The following is a 20,323-nucleotide window of genomic DNA, read 5'->3' as shown; positions in this document are numbered from 1 at the left end:
CGTGACTGCAATTTAATTAGCACCAAGGAAAGCATTCCCTAGCATTTTCCACTGCAGAACACCACAAGAAAATCAAGTTTGCAGTGACAAGAGAGAAGAAAGCATTCACATCCCCTAGGTTAACTGCCCTGGGAGCTCTGGGCATTACCAAAGCCCTTTTTTCCAGGTAGGCTCTACATACGTTCCCCCAAGTGCAGCCCCATAGGACTGTCAGAACTTCGGTGAAGCAGCTCACCTCTCTTCTCTGTGAGCAGAAAATCTCTGCCCAAGAGCCAGTCTCACCTCTCAGCAACTGCATTAATTTGCTCCAGGTTTAAAAGAGTAAAAAAGAAGTCCAACACTGGCCAGAGAAGTAGGAGGAGATTAAATGTAGCAGCTGGATATAAACCCTGTGTAGACATAACCTAGACTTCAAAAGAGCAGCTGGATATCATTTTGATCAGTGAAGAGCAACAGAGCTGGCAGAAAGGTGAGTGCCCTTCCTTTACACTACATTCTCTGATCCACCACAAGAATCTACTGCTCTTTCCATCTGTCTTGGAAACAAGGAACACTTGCAAATTCTCAGTGTGCACCAATCTTTTGGTGAACAGACATTATACAAGGACATCATTGATGATCCCAGGGCTGGAGCACCTCCCATAAGAGGACAGGCTGAGAGAGCTGGGGTTGTTCAGCCTGGAGAAGAGAAGACTCTGAAGAGACCTTAGAGCAGCTTCCAGTACTGAAAGGAGCTACAGAAAAGCTAGGGAAGACTTTATACAGGGGCCTGTAGTGATAGGATGAGGGAGAAGGGCTTTAAACTGGAAATGGGAAGATTTAGATTAGATGTTAGGAAGAAATTCTCACAATCAGGGCAGTGAGGCTCTGGCCCAGGCTGCCCAGAGCAGTGGTGGCTGCCCCCTCCCTGGAGGTGTTCAAGGCCAGGTTGGATGGGGCTTGGAGCAAAATGATCCAGTGGGACGTGTTCCTGCCTACGGCAGGGCGTTGGAACTGGATGGGCTTTAAAGTCCTTTCCAACCCAAACCATTCTATGAGTCTATTGAAATCAGCATTCTCTCTTTAGCAAGAGCTTCCACACCCAGTCACTAAGAGAGGCAGAGAGAACAGAAGTGGCAGAGTTTTCCTGTTCTTAAAAGTCTGAGGATGAGATATTGTCAACAGCCACCCCAGACGAGAAGGAAAGAAGAACAGTGTGAGAGGGTGCAGATGGGCAAAAGCCTAAACCAGCGAGATGGCTTTCCTCAGCCAGTGAAGAATTCAGAGTTACAAACAGGGCAGCTCTTCCCGAAAGCCAGGATCCCTTGAGACCCAAGGAAATCCAAGCACATCAGCAGTAATTGTAATAAATCTGTAGTGCTGCAGAGCAGGCCCAACACATGCAAGTTTGCTCCATGATTAAGAGATCTCTGTAATACCTCCCAGTCCCCAGTGGGCCCAGAGGAGCGTGATATGGCTAATATGCATCAAACACATCAGAATATCTCAATCATTACCACAGCTGACGGTGGCTCCTAAGCCAATCGATAGGGCAATTAGATTTTATCAGTACACGCCTCTCAGCCACCTACTCCTGCTGTCGCTGCAAAAGCCTCAGTTACCCCTGCCAGCGCAGCGTCTCCAGGTGTCTGACTGGAAAGCACTGGCTGAAGGAGATTCTTGCTTTTTTGGTAGACTTTTGCTGTTGGTATTCTTTATTTCCTCTAAGGTCCAGTATCAGGGGACACTTCAAACCTGAGTCAAGCCGTCAGCTATTCTTATCTAGACGTCTTGCTTCAGTACACACAGTAGCAGGAGGAGCACCACTTCTACCCTCTCCCCAAATCCTTCATGCCACATCTCTAGAAGGAAGCTATAATCCACATTTATTCCACACCGTCACAGTGGAACAACACCACACAGATCCAGCAGAGAAGTTTGGGAGGACAAGACAGGAGACTGAGCTTTGTTGTTCAGTGATCATTTGCTTTACAATCTTGGGGAGATTTGCCTTTCTTTGCTGGGCTGACTTGCATACCTCTAGTCTCACCTACCTCCCAGAACCCACAAAAGCCCCAGAACTAACTCTACACTGCTATCTTCTGTTACTTTCAGCCCCTTTCTGCATTTCAAAGACCATTAAAGATCCAGTAATACTTCCGATTTTCCTGTCCGTGCTGTTCAAAACCACAGCACTGCCTCCAATTCTGGTTTCACTATAAATCACGAACTCTCTCACAGAATTAATTGTAAACCAACCAATCTTGCCAACTTCAACCCTCTTCTTAACCCCACGGGCCCCGCAATAAGCGAATCTCTTCCATTTGTGCTATCCCTGTTCCTAATCCTCCACTTAGCCTTAGCCATAGCCAAGAAGCCACATACATTTCTGAACCCTGCTTTAGCTGGGTGCGCTCACCCCTTATCCTGCAGAATCTGCAGCTGTAGATGCAAAGCAGCTTTCGGAGTGTTCCGCCTCTCCTGGCTGGGACTTCATGCCCGACTTCAAACCAGAAATGCTACATCAGCAACAGAAAACATTTTAGCAGCTGAATCCAACTTACTCTGAGAGAATTGCAACTTACAGTCACGAGTGATGTGGGATTTTTAAACATATCGGCATTAAGATCATTTATTCAGCATCGTCCATCTCCAAACGTCTGTTTGAGGGCAAGATTCTTGTAAGCCAAATACATAGTATTGTTCTCTAAGGCATCCAATGCAAACAGCAAACAACCGGGGCATGTTTCTTCTTCCCTTATTGTTGTTACTAAGTGGTTTGAACAACAGACTAACTCAACACTGTCTTAAAATTATATACGCACTGATTATTTCTCCCCTTCCGCTCCTGCCAATACAAACAAACAGAACTGAGATATAAACCCAGTAGTCGGCATCAGCTACCAATTCCAGCACATTCTGTCTGTTCCCTTCGCTTCCATGTCCTGGAGATGGTGACACAGGTACCAGTTCAGCACATCCCCTAAAGTCAGGGCTGGCAGGTTCTGCGTGGACTTTGGCAAACGACAAACAAGCACGTGGAGTGAAGTGGCTCCAGACAGTGGGGAAAAAACAGAGTTAAACTGTTCCTGTGGAGATGTGACAGTGCTCTCTTTCCCTTTAGATCCCTAATCTCCCCACCATCCACCCCCCACCTACTCTTTTGCTGGTCAGCTCTTGTTAGACACATCAAATCTATCACGTCCTGAAAATCACCGTCACTTGCTGAGTGGCTTCTTACGCAAACAAATACTCATGTTTTTCATTGCTTAGTCTTTCGCTGAGGTCAGAGCCAAACACTGCTGTTCTCGCTGCTACAACACGTGTGCAGTGCCTGTTGTTTTATACCTCTTCCTGTTTCTTATGGTTAAGAAGGTAAGTAGAGAACCTGATACCTGAATTGTAATAAATAAGAGTCAGGACTTCTACATCTGATCTTTTCTACCGCTTGACACTTAGGGGAATGAAAAGTACCCTTTGCATTTCTGTATCTTAAAGAAATTCAGCAAAGCTGATCAAGCCCAGCAGTTTCTCTGTAAAGCAAACAATCAACAATCTTATAGAAACCATTTAACAGATGGAGTCAACTGAGACCTATAGACTCAAGCAAGGTCAGAGAAAAACTTAACTGGCCAGTTTGTCTCTTAGAGCTGTGTAGGAAAAGGGGCTGTGGAGATCAGCTAATGAAGAGAATACGGAGACTCAGCTGTGAAAGCAAAGGCTGGGAGCTGCCTGTGCCTGCTTTACAGACTATCGCAAAGCCCTCAGTTCAACACAAGACATACACGGGATCAAACATTTTACTGCAAGAGCAATTGCACCAGTACACCTTCACTGTGGGCAGGAGGAACCTTTCCTCCAAGCCTCAGGCAAACGGCAAATCAGGTACCGATCACATTACTCAACATCCTCCAAAGACATTCCCAAGCATATCAGATGTGGTGTCCACTTCAGATGCGGGGTCAAGTTACACAGTCACCAGAAAGACACACAAGAAAACAAGAACAAACCCACAAACACAGAGATTTTCACGAAAGGCCTACACTAACACAGAGAGATCCAATTTGGATTTGCAAGGACAGGGATCACTCAATATAAAAACCAGCATTACTCCCAGTTTTTCCACAACTGTTACATATAATCAAAAGCAAATCACAGATTCTGCAAACAACAAGCAGATGTCTAGCTTATCGCCAATGCCTCATCGCCCCAAGCTCCCTTGCTGACATCCACAGTGCAGGATTCAAAAAGAGATTTCTGGTTTCACCATGTTAAGTTGAAACCAGGTGAACTTCCACAAAAAAAGCCAGGTAGCCCTACAAAAAACAAACACACACTCATAAAGAAGTTGGCAGGCACAGAGGCAGCACGGGGAACCTCTGATTAATGAAATTACAAATCAAACCATGCTCTCTGCAAGGCCTTTCTGCTTCACTGGACACGAACCCTGGGGACGTTTCACTTCTCTGCTGGCACAAGCTCCGTTGCCAGTAGTTTAATACAGACCACTAGATTTGAGAGTAACACAGGGCTGAGATCTCAAAATGACTTTAACATCACAATGAAATCCTTTCCGTGTTAATCTTTAGCCAGAATATTAAAAGCCTTCACACGACTCACTCCAAAGAGGAACACGAACAACCACAGAAGAAAATGAGAAACAAGGGAGTGAAAGAGAGAGGGGGGAAGTCAACAAACCCAAACAAGAAGGACCTGCTCCATCTGCTTACCTGCTGCTCCTAAGCTGACGTCGATGCTGTTTCTCTTGAATTCGCAGCGGCTCTGGGTCTCTGGCATAACGAGCTGACGGCTCTGATGCAAGTTGGAGATGATAGTGGAAAGGTCGTTATCACGGCTGCAACAGAGCAGAAAAGCACAAAGTTAAGGAAATTCTATTTGCCACCACGTAATTGATTTTTGTGTGTATGAGCATATACGAGTACGCACACAAGATTCTTTTGTCTGCCCGACACAGCTGTATTTCAAGCAAGGTTCTCCCCCTCCTTCTCATCAGGCTCCTAGGGAGCCTCCTCTCATTTTGGGGAGAGTAGACTGAGTGCACTGCACTTCCCAAACTGCTCACTCATTTCCCATCAAGGACTCCGCAGCTGCCAGAGCTCTTCATTTCAGTTTTGCCAGATATAACTTGCGTGGGCCAGAACTTACATCTCAGATGGAAAAACTGAAAGTGTAGGAATTGGCAGATCTGTTCCAGCATTAATAGGAAACTTGAACTGGAATAACTGATAGTTTTCTATCAGTTGTCACCCTGCTATTCCTAAGAAAAAGTAAGTTTTTCCATTCCATCAACCCTGGAAGACAAGGCAAATTTATTTACTTGAATAATAGTTTTTCTTTTTAGAAAGAACCCCACCACAAACACCGACATCGGGATTACTCAGAACTGAGGGTACAGATTTATTTACAAAACTAATTTTCAGCTCTTCACTCTAACAGATCCTGAAACAATGCCCTTTTCCTTCTGGGGCAAGAGAATGCATTAGAGCAGTCCAGTGTTATTTTGCCTGTTATCCTTGCATCAGATTGCTGCTAAGTAGGCTTGTTTAGTCCCTTTTTTCCCTTCTATGGAAAGGGAGAAGGTAAACACAAAAAGACAGTCATTGTAGCAGATCCTGCAGCTCAGCTGGCAAATGCTTTTGCTTGCATACAGCTATCCACTCGAAAAGTATTCCCAAGTAAATGCTCTGCAAACACCAAAGAGGAAGAACAAGCTAAAATGTATACATGATACTAAATGGAAATCTGGGATGTCTCCCTTTTGTTTGTTCACAGTATATAGATTGATAGAATCGTTTGGTTGGAAAAGACCTCCAAGATCGAGTCCAACCATGCCTGTTCACTACTACATGAGATCTCTGAGCACCTCATCTGCCCGTCTTTTCAACACATCCAGGAATGGAGACCCAAGCACCTCCCTGTGCAGCCTCTGCCAGTGCCCAAGAATCCTTTCCATGAAGAAATTTTTCCTGATGTCCAATCTGAACCTGCCCTGGTGCAACTTGAGGCCATTCCCTCTCATCCCATCACTTGTCAATTGGGAGAAGAGATCAGCACCCAGCTCACTACAACCTCCTTTCAGGCAGCTGTAGACAGGGATAAGGTCTCCCCTCAGCCTCCTTTACTCCAGGCTAAACATCTCCAGATCCCTCAGCCATCGTAGCACGAGGAGCTTGCCCCAAGCTACATGTGTCTATTTTTCTTCCTCCCCTCTTTCTGAATGGAAGGTGACAGGCAGAAGAACCAGAGATACTTACAAAAAAATTATACACATTAGAAATCTTGCCCTTCCCTCCCACATCCACAGCTCCCTCCCACCCTCTACTCACATGTCAAGTGCACCCACTCTGTGCTGCTGCGACACCCAGCACATGACCATCAACCCACTGGTGCAGAGCAGAGTGTCCTCACCTGGGACCAGCAGGGCAGCACAGAGGGTGCATTATCTGCAGAATTACCTAGTGATGATCTTCCTTTAAATATCCCCCGCTCATCCCCCTTGCCTCCCCCCACTTGCTGCCCCCCACCTGAGGGCTCTCAGCACCAGCACCAGGAGCAGATCCGCTCGGATGCTCCCGAGCGCCCAGCCCTAGCACAGAAGCAGGGGCTAATCTGCCGTCTAGCTCCCTGCTAATCAGATAAGTTTATGACAGAAAGTCTTTAGACAGAGGTACTTTCAGCAGGCGTCTGGCTCCAGATTTTCACAAGATGCAGCAGACAAAAACAGCCTCTCGTTTCAGCAGCCGCTGTAGTGTTTCCTGCTGCTCCCCTCACGCTGCCCCCACCTCCAGGTTCAGCAACCAGAGAGGATGCTCAGATCTCAAAGCCTTTGAGTACCCATTGCATCTTCCTCCACTAAACCAGTTCAGATTCCTCCTTATGCAAGCAGAAGGCTCATTACTTAAGCAAGCCCACAGGTGAGTGGGAAGCCCATTTCTCCTGTGCCAAGCAGTTTTGGGTCTTATCCTCTTTTAGCTGCCACCTTTAAGATGCATTATGCAAATATTTTGGTGTCTTAAGTCATTTATGGGATTAATGTGAAGTGATTATCAGTTCTTTTTAATCACGCCAATCAATAACTGGATGTCAGGGACAGAGGACAAATGCAGATAAACGCTGCCATCAGCACAAGGCACAGGAAAGGGCGGAGGAGAGGAGCCAGCAGTTAAGTGGGAGAAAGGCAGGGAGTGGGGAAAGAAAAATGGGATAGTTACATCTTCACATTTGCAGAGTGTCTTGCATCCCAACTGAACCCAAAGCTCCTCTCATACGTAAACACATCAGGAGAACTACGAGAAGGAACTGTTTTATCCCCCACTATCTCTCTCTCTGGAAAAGAGCACTGCAACTCCTTAACATTGATTCTCCAAAATACAAAGCATGCAGAATACTGTGATAGATTCACTGTGAACTAAAACCATGAGACCTACAGGGAAGGAAACATCACCACACCAGAACTGATATTTTTCTTGCCCAATAAGCCTGCGAATTTAGATCTTCCATGGCTTTAAAATTAAAATCATCATAGTATGCAAAAGGTGCTTTAGCAAGTTACAACTCCATGCAGGAGCAGACACCACAGGACCAACAGGTAGCACAGAACAGGCTGAGAAAGTTTTGGTTGTCCAGCCTGGAGAAGAGAAGGCTCCAGGGAGACCTTAGAGCAGCTTCCAGTGCTGAAAGGGGCTGCAGGACAGCTGGGGAGGGGCTCTTAATCAGAGAGTGCAGGGATGGGATGAGGGTGAATGGTTTTCATCTGAAAGAGGGGAGGGTTATATGAGATCTTCAAAAGGAACATTTTCCTGTGAGGATAGGGAGGCCCTGGCCCAAGTTTCCCAGAGCAGTGGTGGCTGCCTCATCCCTGGAGGAGTTTAAGGCCAGGTTGGATGGGGCTTGGAGCAACTGGATCCAGTAGGAGATGCCCCTGCCATGAGGCCAGGCCAGGTGTCCCTGGCCCTCGGTTGGAACTGGATGGGCTTTGAGGTCCCTTCCAACCCAAACCATTCCATGATTCTTTGAATTCAACCCAGTCACAACTGGGCAGGATCCCGGGAAAACAGACCTTGCTGGAATACCTTTCCAGAAGGTGAACTGAACACAAAGGTGACATTGAGAGGAAAGGGAAGAAAGGCTAGAGATAAGGCCAAGACGGCTTTTAACACGTCAAACCTTCCCTAGTTGTTCCTTTCACCTTAGCATATGCCACGGTTGAAGCAGAGATTGCCTTTTTGTTCCAGGCTTGTTCTACATCAGGCGGAATGGAAGGTGGCTTAGAGCTGGAACTCAGTTGTAGCATGAGAAAAGAGAGTGAATAAGCAGAGGTTTTTATGAAAAGATGAGATCCCTTTCTGCGTAGATGAAGACTGTAAGCATAAATAAATACTGTAAGCCAAACTGGCCCCATCAAACCCAGCCGCAATCAGACTCCAGTGACTTCGTGGGCTCTCTGCTGAGGGACAGACTCGTATAAGGCTCTGCCTAGACCACAGAGAACTTCACAATCACATTGGATCAACAGAACGAAACACCAGCTTCAATTTGAGAACTCTGCCTCAGCCACGACTGCATGAGACAGCAAACAAACATCATTTTACCAGAGACCCTCCTGAACCTCCACAGAGCAAAGTCCAACCGACTGCTTTCATCCCAATGCTATTTAATAGACAGTGGAAGTTCAACATTTAAGTGAGTCTCAGTTCTTCAGGGACTTCCCCAGCCCCTTAATGCCTGAGCCAGGAAAAGGGTTCTCAGCCAGGACCACCAGCATTCAGAATTCCCCTGTTTTGCACACTCACTACCCTGGATCACAGCACTGCAACTGCGCTCCCAACCCTGGAATCACATTGTCCGCTGCTGGTTAGCCCAGCAGGAGAACAAAAGACAAAGCACAGGTTTTGGGAGATCTGCTTGGTCCATGGACAAAAAGTTACAAAGCATGAGCTGCAACTCCAGCCCAGCCAAACTCCATCACAGCTCAGTCCTGACCAGACCTTCCTGTACCCCCAGCCTGCAGGGGAACACCTCAGCAAAATAAGCACCACTGACACCAGCCCTACAGCACAAGGCAGCCCAACACCTACCGCAGCCCTGACTCATCCACCTCCCATAACAATCCTAGGAACAGCAAGCATGTTTCTCCACAGAAAACTCAAAAAATCTGAAAGATTCATCCAGTCACTTACCTGCTGCTGCAGACTGCACAATGTGCTGCCCTGAGCAGAGCAGCCTGGTTTTCCCCACCAACACCAGCAGCTCTGCAGGACAAGAAGCACCTGCACTCACTTTGTACCCACACCTGCACTCACTCAGTGTCCACACCTGGGCAGGGCAGTCCACCCTGGTCCTCCACACCGGCTTCAATCAATTTGCTTTGGCTACCTGGTCCCCGATTCTTCATACTTTGCTCACAACTGTTGGCTCTGGACATTTATGCCCAGTCCAGCACCCATCAAAGCCCATGTCCCACAGATGAGGCTACGCAGCTGGATATCCATGCACAGAGCTGAGCCGTGCAGAACGCATCCTGAACAAGCGGCACAGAGCAGAGATGAGATCGCCTCCCTCGGCCAGGTTACAGGGCATTCACTGTGCGTTCCACCTGCTCACAATTACAGAATCATGGAATGATTTGGGTCAGAAGGGACCTTTAATGCTCACCCAGTCCCCCTCCTGCCATGGGCAGGGACACCTCCCACTGGATCAGGGGCTCCAAGCCCCATCCATCCTGGCCTGGAACCCCTCCAGGGATGGGGCAGCCACCACTGCTCTGGGCAGCCTGGGCCAGGGCCTCCCCACCCTCACAGGGAAACACTTCTTCCTAACACATCATCTCAATCTCCCCTCTTTCAGCTTAAAACCATTCCCCTCCTCCTGTCCCTGCAGTCGCTGATCAAGAGCCCCTCCCCAGCTTTCCCTTTTTTTCCCCTTTCAGTGCCGGAAGCTGCTCTAAGGTCTCCCTGGAGCCTTCTCTTCTCCAGGCTGAACAACCCCAATTCTCACAGCCTGGCTTCAGGGCTCCAACAGGCAGAGCCAATGCATGATTAAAGATCCTTCCCTCGGTGGGAATGCAGAAGCAGAAGAATTACAACTTGAGGACCTCAAGTCAGGATCCAGAACCACACTTTTGGGATCCCTATGTATAGTAATGCTCAAAACTTGGCTGCTTGGTCTGGCACAGCAACTACTGCAGCTGAAGGGCCCTGAAACTGGTGTGACAGCATCCCTGCTCAGGTGCACATCAGCAAAAGCACAACTCTTGCATGACCACAGTGAGAAGGAGCCTGCATTAAGGGGATTGGAAAGGGCTGGTCCTTCCCTTGTAGAGGGATCCCCCATCTGTGTGCTGAAACCAATAATCCCACCCAAGTGCTCACTTGCAGCCCCAGCAGAGCAGAGCCACACCGCGCTTCACCCTTGTCTCGGAGCCGCTGCTGGGTGCCTGCTAATGCAGGCGCTGCCCCGACCATGCACTGCCACATGCACACACAATCAGATTAAAGGTCTGAGCCCTTCCAGTAGCATCATATTATATTAAAAAAAAAAAAACAAACAGGTTAGAGAAGGGGGCTTGAGCAAGATACTGATCTCCTGAAAGGTCAAGGAGGAGACAAACAGCCTTCTGGAGGGCTGCAGGTTGCCAAGGCAACATTCAGTTTGCATGGGGCTTGGTAATTAATGGTTTGGGGACCTGCAGTAATGCAGGTGTGTTGGCAGCAGCAGGGGAACGTGAGGCACAACTGGCTGGGCACTTTCATCCACAGCAGCAAGTTCTGCTCTGCGGTAAAATGATGGGTAGAAAATGGAGTACTCGCTGTGAGGGATTCCAGGAGGCTCGTGGCTGTTTGGCCACTGCCAGATTTGCTTTCAAACTGTGAAGTGATTCAGTGTTACTGACAGTCCCATGAGACCTTTCTTTGATAAACTGGCTCGGGATGATCAAAGCTTTGATCACAAGACATGTTTTTCAGGTATTTCTGCTATTTTGGTGGGCAAAGCTTTACAGAAGAACTTGCAGCACTTCAAGAGTTTTGAGGCTGAACTTCAATACACATTTAACCACAACTTAGAATGCTCAAATTCACCCTGTCCTATATCTGAATAGAGAATCTAAACATGTCTGGTAAAGATTAACTTACACTGTAGCTTTCAATTCCAGCTGATGTGCTGTTGCTCATTCTCTATTTGAATCCACCATCCTGTTCTTGCAACATCGTACTGAGCGGCTGCAGGAAGGGATGAAATGTTAAAAGGAAGATACAGATCTCGTGTGGCAAAGGAGTTTGTGATGATCTCTGATGAAGGAGTGAGATCCCATCTTCACAAAGACATCCCTCCTACTAAGAAATAAGGGCAAGCCAGCAGCTTCCCAAAAGCCATGTAGACTACTCTCAAGGCCAACTCTGTAGCTTCAAGGTAGCACAGACCTTGTCATGGACGGAATATGCTTGAAGAAGGAGTAAAGCTGGCAGTAATGACATCTAAATGCTTATTATTGTGCTCCATGTAACACTGGAAAAGTAACCATCCCAAGCAAAGATGCTGTATATCTGCCCTGCCTTTGCCTTGCCCATTTATCCACCAAAAAGCATGTCCTAGGCTTTTGCAACCTGCTTTCCATCCAATAGGATTTCCATCCTGCTGCAAAGCTCTGCCTTGGTGCCAAAAGCAACAGCTGGAGAAGTGGCTGGGTATTATTATGGTCTGGGCAGTTTTCAAATCCTGATGAAGAAAGGGCACAGGAGCAACAGATCCATTTACCAGGAACGCAGGAAAGCTGCGATAAGGGGTTTGCCTAAGCCACAGGCAATGGAGCAGCTCACCAGGGCACCACAACTCAGGCCACGCAGGCTGCAAGCAGCCACCACAAAGCTTTAAAGACCAAGTCCAAATAGTGCCTTTGTCTAAAGGAAAAGCTGCTCTTTAACAAAATGCCCACCTGGCCTTGGAGGGTATTTCTGAAAGCATCGAACACTTGTCCTGTTCCACTGGCCACAACAGAAGACTGCAGGTGAGGGCAGCACAGGAGGCAGGTGCCGCAGTTTCCATGCTGGGAAACAACAAAGTCTTTCTCCTCCTAAAACCTCACACTCTAACAGAGGCGATGGTCTAACACATCCCAGCGCTCTGACACAAGGAACCCACTCTGCAAAGTGCAACGAAGCAATGAGACGCATTCATCACTACTGGCTGCAAAAATTACCACTGGAGGAAAAAAAAAACACTGCTAATGTTCTCTGCGAACACTGATTGCTACAGTGTCTGTGTTTAATGGAACTCGCTGGTCCTCTGTCTCCTCCAAAGGCGGTTGTTCTGATGAGACCTTCCTAATGGCAGCGTAATGGTCCACCAGTGGTCATTTGATAGCAGCACTGCTTACGGGAAAAGGCACTCGAGGGGAGAGGCAGCCACATCAACAACTGCTGGAAACAGCACCCAGACAGCAGGTGTCGTTTGGGACCAGACGTCACAGCAATCCATTGACTCATCTGTGGGTCTGCAGAGAAGCACCTGCAGGACAGCAGCTAAACCTCGCATCGCATGAGCAACATCATCTAAGCCAGCTAATGAGCCCAAACCAGTGCTCAAGGAAGAAATCCATTGTAGGAACTGCCACTGAGCTGTCAGATTTGCTAAATGTAGCCGTCCCTTGGGATGTGTAAATGAAACAGGAGCAAGCCCCCTCAGGGAGGCCAAGGTAACCAGACATGAAGCAATCCTGTGTGACCGACCTTTAGGAACCGTTTGCACCATAAGCCTCAAATTGGCAGTGTTTGAAGGCAGCAGCTATTGCTGTCTTGTTCCCTGGTCCTCATGCTGACCAACATTTGGACCCTCAGTCCCTTGCTGCTCAAATCTATCTTCTCAGCTTGGTTCTGGAGCCATCCTACCACCACATCCAGCATGGAGTGACTTACAGAGGGGATTAGACAAACGGACAGACTTCTCAGCCTCTTGGCCCCTTCAGCTCTTGGTCCCTGGAGTGAGAGAAAGCAGAGAGATGCAAACAAACACCAGGGCTGCCCGGCACCTGGGTGGAGACACAGGACCTTGAGAACTTCAGGAGGTGGCAGTTACCAGTGATTGTTAACCCAAGCCACATTCAGACTAGGAGCAACGCCTCTTAAACGTGTTTCATTTACAGACATTAGCAGCAACTGCATCTTTAACAGGGAGAAGGATGAGGAGACTAATGGATGGAGACAATTAACCAAAATATAAATCAGTGTCAGAGCCTCCGCATCTAGCAGAGGCAGCCAGGCGCCCGCAGGGTCTGGTGATTCTCGCAACACGCAGCTCAGAGTGACTGCAAAGAGTGATTGTGAAGAGGTAGGATGAGATGGGAAGGAGAGAATTTGGTCAAGATTTAAATACTTATCAATAGCAGCTGCCTCCTTGTTTGCTGCAGCCCCTTCCAACATAAGGAGGCCAAAACAACCGTAGCCTCGCTACAAATGTCAAGGCCTGTTCTCCTCGCAGGGTGAGCCCTAATGAGCCCTGTTTGTGTCTTAGTGATCGTCCATCCCGCTGGCAGACAGGGTTTGCTCTGCCCATGCTTTGAGCTGCAAGATCATAGAATCATAGAACAGTTTGGTTTGGAATGGACCTCAAAGCCCACCCAGTTCCAACCCCCTGCCATGGGGATCAGGTTGCTTCAAGCCCCATCCAACCTGGCCTTGGACACCTCCAGAGATGAGGCAGCCACCACTGCTCTGGGCAACCTGGGCCAGAGCCTCCCCACTCTCACAGCAGAACATTTCTTCCTAAGATCTCAAATCAATCTCCGCTCTTCCATCTGAAAACCATTCCACATTGTCCTATCCCTGTACTCCCTGATCAAGAGCCCCTCCCCAGCTTTCCTGGAGCCCCTTTCAGTGCTGGAAGCTGCTCTAAGCTCTCTCCAGAACCTTCTCTTCTCCAGGCTGAACAACCCCAACTCTCTCAGCTTGGCCTTGTTCGGGAGGTGCTCCAGCCCTTGGATCATCTTTGTGGCCTCCTCCGGACTCACGTTCATGCACAGTAACCTTTCAGTGCTTGGCATCAGGGACAAGAAGTGCAGGTCCCTGCTGAGGAGGTACATCACGCACAGCACCACTCAGCAGGACTCAAAGCAGGCTGCTCCAGTGGGTAGAATATTCAGCACAAGTTTCAAACTCAAGCTGTCATTTTTCTGCTCCACTTTCCTGCCCAGAATGCGCTGGCGTGTCAGTTAACCACTTTGTGCTGCTCCTCTCCATCCACATGGGGACTATGTGAGGGGGAGGCATTAGACACCAGGAGACAACCTGGTGCTTCAGCCATAGGAGCTCCAGATATATCTGAGATTAAAAAAAAGGAGTGATATTTCCAGCAGACACAAAATCACAGAGATCCACAAACTGCCAGACCCTTAGCTGAGGAGATGGTGAATTAATCTAACACTGGACCAGACTGGATAAGTCTTTTTCCTAATACTTAAAACAAATCAAAGGCAAACTGTAAAAAACAGTCAAAAATCACGACTGTCTTTGAAGGGGTGCAAAGTAGGAGATTGATGCCAGGTTTGGAAGAGGAGAGAGACTCCGAAAAGTAGCATGGGAGGAAATAAAACTGAAAAATATTTCTTTTTAACTATGTTTCACTGGCTCTCCATCCCCTTAACGATCACACAGTAAGTGCAGAGATTATATTAAATTTTACCGATCAATACAGTCGCCATAAAACTGTCCCAACTCTCTGCCCCTCCTTACAATAAAGAAAAAAAAATCCAATATGCAAAAGGCAGAATGTCAGGGCTTGCAGGGGGAAAGACGCCAGGGCATTGATTAAACCAGGGAGAGTGGAGATCAGCACAGGTGCATCCTCCACACCAACCCTCCTACATCACTGAGGAACACATGCCGAGTTTCTGTTCCTTCCTTTCTCTTAGCAAGTCCAGTTCAAGAGTAGATTTCAGTGGTGCCCTTGGCTCAGGGAACAGATTCCCTGTCTCTCTTTACTCTGTTACCTTCTACGTACCGTGCGCACTCATCCTAATCACACCAAGTCCCTCCCCTGGCCAGTCTGATATGCCAGGAACGATAGTTTGCAGCTCCAAGGAGATGACAATATGGCCAAAACCTGCCCAAACACAAATGATTTCTTCTTCTCTGTCACCCTCCTCTCCCGCCACTCAGCATCTCCCCAAAAGACAAGTTTCTGGTGTGAGGACCAGCGTGGTGTCGCACGCAGGCTGTTGTCAGAGTCATTTAGCGACGTGCAGGCAGTGCGAGTCGCTCAGGGCTACCCAAAGCGGCGTGTACGCCCAGGGACAGGACACGCATGTAAATCAGCCAGCGACTGTGGGAAGCGAATAATGAGCTTTTTACGGAAGCCATTAAAAGGAAAACCCAGACTGGTCTATAAATACTGTTGCATCATTATAGCTCTGAGAAACAGCCTTATGTAACAGCATGACTACCTAATATCAGGACTGATGTAAAACCACCACTCAAAAGCTCTCATATGTTTTAGTTAGTAGTTTTTTAAACCCAAATCAAAACTAATAACCAATTTCCAAGAAACACATGCACCCCAGCCCTTGAAAAAAAAATCCGTCTTCCTTCTCCCCACTATAGAACCATAGAATGGTTTGCGTTGGAAGGGACCTTAAAGCCCACCCAGTTCCAACCCCCTGCCATAGGCAGGGACAATGCCCGCTGGATCTGGGGGCTCAAATCCCCATCCAGCCTGGCCTTGAACACCTATGCACGGGTAAACCTGGGGTTCGTTAAAAGGACCCAGAAAGACAAACATGAGCTGGGCCACTGTGGTCACTGTGCTGCCACAAGAGACCACAGCTCCCACATAAATCGCCACTCTTATTCCCTTATCCTGCAATGTCCAGCCTCTGTGGGCCTTTTAATCACAGATTCATTGATTTTAAGCCCCAAAAGGGACTGTTGTATCTACCTTGTCTGATCTCCCGCACAGAATCTGTCTGCAAACTAGTCTATCGTTCTCCCGGAATCCTGTGGCATCTCAGCATGAAATAAATGTGTGCCGTGCCCTGCCCTGCGGCTCTGCCCACCAGGAAGAGACCCCGCTCCATCTCAGAACCCCTCCATCTCAGAACTGAGTGGTCTGGAAGTAAAATACACTGTTTATTCCCAACAGCTGAAGAATCCTCTCAGCTTCTTCCCCACAACTACACACAGTTTCCTACCCAGACGAAAACCAGCTTCTTTCACAAGGCGACCACTCTGACTCCCTGCCACACGCGCAGCACCAAATTGGTGCAGGATTAACCACCTTCCAGTCCAGCAGAGCTGAGAGTCATCATGAGATAAGAAATTCTGCAAAGTAACTTTCTCCCCTGTGTGTCTTGGTTTGCCCTGGCACGGCCTTTGAGTGCCAGAGGTCCTTGAGCAGGCAGGCAAGGTCACCATCTCCAACACTCCCCAGCAGTAAAACCGGGGTCACTGAGTCAGCAGAAACAGAGAAGGGATGTGGATCAGGGAAAGCTGGCAGCTCAGACTGATCAAGGGCTCTCCCCTCCTCCCTGGCTCCTGCTTATCACCTTGCACACAGCTCAAAACATCCAGCAGTATCTCCCTAATCACACAGCACACAGCCAATACCTTTCCTCTCAGGTCGACACTGGACAGAACAGCCAGAGCAGGATAAGACCTAAAGCTGGGCACAGGAGGATTTGGGTCAAGGATTTGAAGGCTCTGATCAGGTGACTAATAAAGAAGTTAGGGGCTGCAAGGGGGAGCGGTGGAGTTTCTTCCACTGTTAAACAATAGGCAGCGTGACCCGCTGACAGCCCGTGTCACTCTTCCATCATAGACAGGCAGATAAGCCCCAGGCAAAGAAGCTGGATGCAAGCGAGCATGTGTTTGTGCAGCTCTGAGGAGCAGAGAGGATGCCTCCCTCCCTCAGACCCCTCTTACTGCCTCTCCCAATCCCAGTTCTGACACTCCAGGACATCCTCAGCTCCTCTGCCTTGCATCAACTGCAATGTGCCAAACTGCTGGCAGGAAGCTACCTTGCCTTATTTTCCAAGTTCATCTCTAACTTTGCTGCAAACCCTCCCCCCCCCCCCCCGCCCCCGCCATCTACCTGGCAACTGACATTTATAACCAGCACTTCCACATGCTGAACCAAATGCCAACTGGCCCTGTGATTCAGGAATCCAACGTGGGACTTGCTGAAGCTAACGAGAAGACTCCCACCTACCTCCAGGAGCAAGCAATAACCCATGGGAATTTTGCACTCTAGACAGAAGACAGAAGGGTGATTTCCAGCAGGCAAAGCCCAAGGCGCAGTTGCCTCTCATTCCTTGGCCTCCTTGGTTATCTTTTTATTGCTCAGTCTTTTGGTTGCCTTTTAAAGCTTCATCATTGACTAAAAAAAGCTCTCAGTCACTCTCCATCCTTCTTAGCCATCAGTCTTGATAGACCTTGACAGACAACAATTTACCAGCACCCTGTTCTGCCTCTCAGGTTATCTTCACCTTCCGACAAGATGCCACCCATCAGATATAGGCAGAAAGGGAAGGAAAGGGGAAAGGTGAGGGAAGGGAAAAGAGGGAGAAGGGGTGAACAAGTTTTACCAGCTGGAGGGAGCTGGGTAGAAACTGGAGGAACTTGGGAGCTGAAAATCCTAAACACAGGCAACGCAGCCCTAATTCTCCCTGCAGACTTATCTTGGAGGAAAAAAAAAAATCACCCTGCAATGTCCCAAGCAAAATGCTCACAAAACTTCATTAATGCTCATGACAGTTCATAAAAATGATCAGTAGAGCTGGCAAGTCCAAAATTAGGTGGAAATAAGTATAAAGATGTTTTTATTGTAACCCTGCTTTGTCATTCAGCTCTCTGCAAGCCCATGAATAAAAATAAGATGGAACGACACCACATTGGTGCTGGACTAGAGATCAAGAAGAGATAAAGCACTGAGATGAAGAGCAAACCCAGTCCTCATTACTGGTACCTTATTCTGACAGTTGCTTTTGACATGTGCCCTTTCATCAAGGTGCCACAAAGGCTTCAGCAAGGAGGATGCCCACGCTGACATTTTAGCCTCAGGTTTCCCCTCCTGCCTGCAGCAATGGAGCCAGGGCGTCTGGGCATGGAAAACTATCAGGCAGGTCTGATGCATCTTGAATCCTGCATTTGCACCACAGTTGAAATCTGGGAGCAAAAAACCTTCCTATGGAGGAAAGCTGGGGAAAGGCTCTTGATCAAGGAGCGCAGGGACAGGATGAGGGGGAACGGTTTTCAGCTGAATGTGGGGAGATTGAGATGAGATCTTAGGGAGAAATGTTTTCCTGTGTGGCGATGTGGTCCTGGTCCAGGCTGCCCAGAGAAGTGGTGGCTGTCCCATCCCTTGAGGTGTTCAAGGCCAGGGTGGATGGGGCTTGAAGCAACTGGATCCAGTGGGAGGTGCCCCTGCCATGGCAGGGGGTTAGAAACAGACAGGCTTTAGTTTCCCTTCTAACCCAAACCATTCCATGATTCTGTTTAGCACTGCCTCTTCGTTTTCCTTTCCCTCATTTCCCACACAAATTTATACACCCTTCTTTTAGTTCCCCAGTTTGTCATTAACACCAACCTAATCATCTCTGCTTACCCCCAGTTCCTCCAAGTTCCTGGGTCTCCCATGCTCGATCTCCAAACTCATCCCTTAAAAAACACTTCTGAAAACTCTCTTACTTGTCAGAACCCAAGGAACACCCAGCCTCACACTCTAAGCTAAGCAACTGCTCCTGCTGCATGCATGGAAGTGCAGGGAAGGGCCAAACAATTCCTCTGCCTGCAGCACCAGGCAGCCTGGAGGTCCTGATTTTTCTCTGGATAGGTTTTTTGATTTGTACCAAATTCAAAGGGCTTGTCCTGCTGACACGAAATTTTGGACTTGTCGAGATGCTGCATTCCAAGGTTCCTCAGTAACAGACAAACAGAAATGTTTTGCTCAGCCAAGAAAAGGAACGTGGTGCTGACATGCAGCTGGCGTGCCTGATGGGTATAAGGTCCCTTTAAATATCCCAAATTCTCCTCATTTTCTCAATTCATTAGGCCGCCTGCTTTGAACTGATGAAATATTAAAATACTCAGATAAGCGATTTTAAATGGATAATGGAGTATAAGTCCAGACAATGAACAGTGGGAACTAATGATCTACAGGAATCACTCACACATCCCACATATTAAGGACAAGATAGCCTTAGAGTTGAACCCTTTCTTATTCCCAGTAGGGTGTGAAGAGGGAGGTCAGAAAACCTCCTAGTCCAGAAACATGCCCTTGAATCTTTGATCAAACATACAATCTCAAAGCAGAAGGATAAGATTCTCTTTTCAATCGCAGTATGTGGCTTAAATATATCAAGAATGCTCCCCAAAAGCTGCAACCAAGCTTATATGTATATCAACACCAAGGCCTCAAGATGCCTTCACATGCTCAGTTTACCCAGAACCCTTTCAGCTGCCCTACAAAAGGTCCACCATACCCCTCCCATGAAGGATACACTAAAGAGATGGCAACATTTCTGATGTGCTATGTCCAGTTCTGGAATCCCCAACAAAAGAATCACAGAATCACAGAATCACACAAGGTTGGAAAGGACCCATTGGATCATCGAGTCCAACCGTTCCTAACACTCCCTAAACCATGTCCCTAAGTACTTCATCCACCCGTTCCTTAAACACCTCCAGGGAAGGCGACTCGACCACCTCCCTGGGCAGCCTGTTCCAGTACCCAATGACTCTTACTGTGAAGAATTTTTTTCTGATATCCAACCTGAACCTCCCCTGACGGAGCTTCAGGCCATTCCCTCTAGTCCTGTCCCCTGTCACTTGGGAGAAGAGGCCAGCTCCCTCCTCTCCACAACCTCCTTTCAGGTAGTTGTAGAGAGTAATAAGGTCTCCCCTCAGCCTCCTCTTCTCCAGGCTAAACAACCCCAGCTCTCTCAGCCGCTCCTCATAAGACTTGTTCTCCAGCCCCCTCACCAGCTTTGTTGCTCTTCTCTGGACACGCTCCAGAGCCTCAACATCCTTCTTGTGGTGAGGGGCCCAGAACTGAACACAGTATTCGAGGTGCGGTCTCACCAGTGCCGAGTACAGAGGGAGAATAACCTCCCTGGACCTGCTGGTGACCCCATTTCTGATACAAGCCAAGATGCCATTGGCCTTCTTGGCCACCTGGGCACACTGCTGGCTCATGTTCAGTCGGCTGTCAACCAGCACCCCCAGGTCCTTCTCTTCTGTGCAGCTCTCCAGCCATTCTTCCCCCAGTCTGTAGCGCTGCATAGGGTTGTTGTGCCCCAAGTGCAGGACCCGGCATTTGGTCTTGTTAAACCTCATCCCAT

General features: G+C 48.2%; 1 protein-coding gene across 8 annotated transcripts in view; it reads right to left on the bottom strand.

Moving 5' to 3' along the window:
• The window catches only part of SAMD11 (sterile alpha motif domain containing 11), a 233,663-nt gene that overhangs the window by 53,198 nt on the left and 160,142 nt on the right, over positions 1 to 20,323 (bottom strand). For all 8 annotated transcript variants that reach the window (XM_054085465.1, XM_054085468.1, XM_054085467.1 and 5 more), the window contains one exon: positions 4,710 to 4,834. In XM_054085465.1, coding sequence (XP_053941440.1) covers positions 4,710 to 4,834 — 125 coding nt within the window. The remainder of the gene's footprint in view (positions 1 to 4,709; positions 4,835 to 20,323) is intronic.

This window comes from Cuculus canorus, chromosome 21 (assembly GCF_017976375.1).
Source record: "Cuculus canorus isolate bCucCan1 chromosome 21, bCucCan1.pri, whole genome shotgun sequence".
Taxonomy (NCBI): Eukaryota; Metazoa; Chordata; class Aves; order Cuculiformes; family Cuculidae; genus Cuculus; species Cuculus canorus.
The sequence above is the reverse complement of the archived record's forward strand: the minus strand, read 5'-3'. Positions and strand labels throughout refer to the sequence as shown.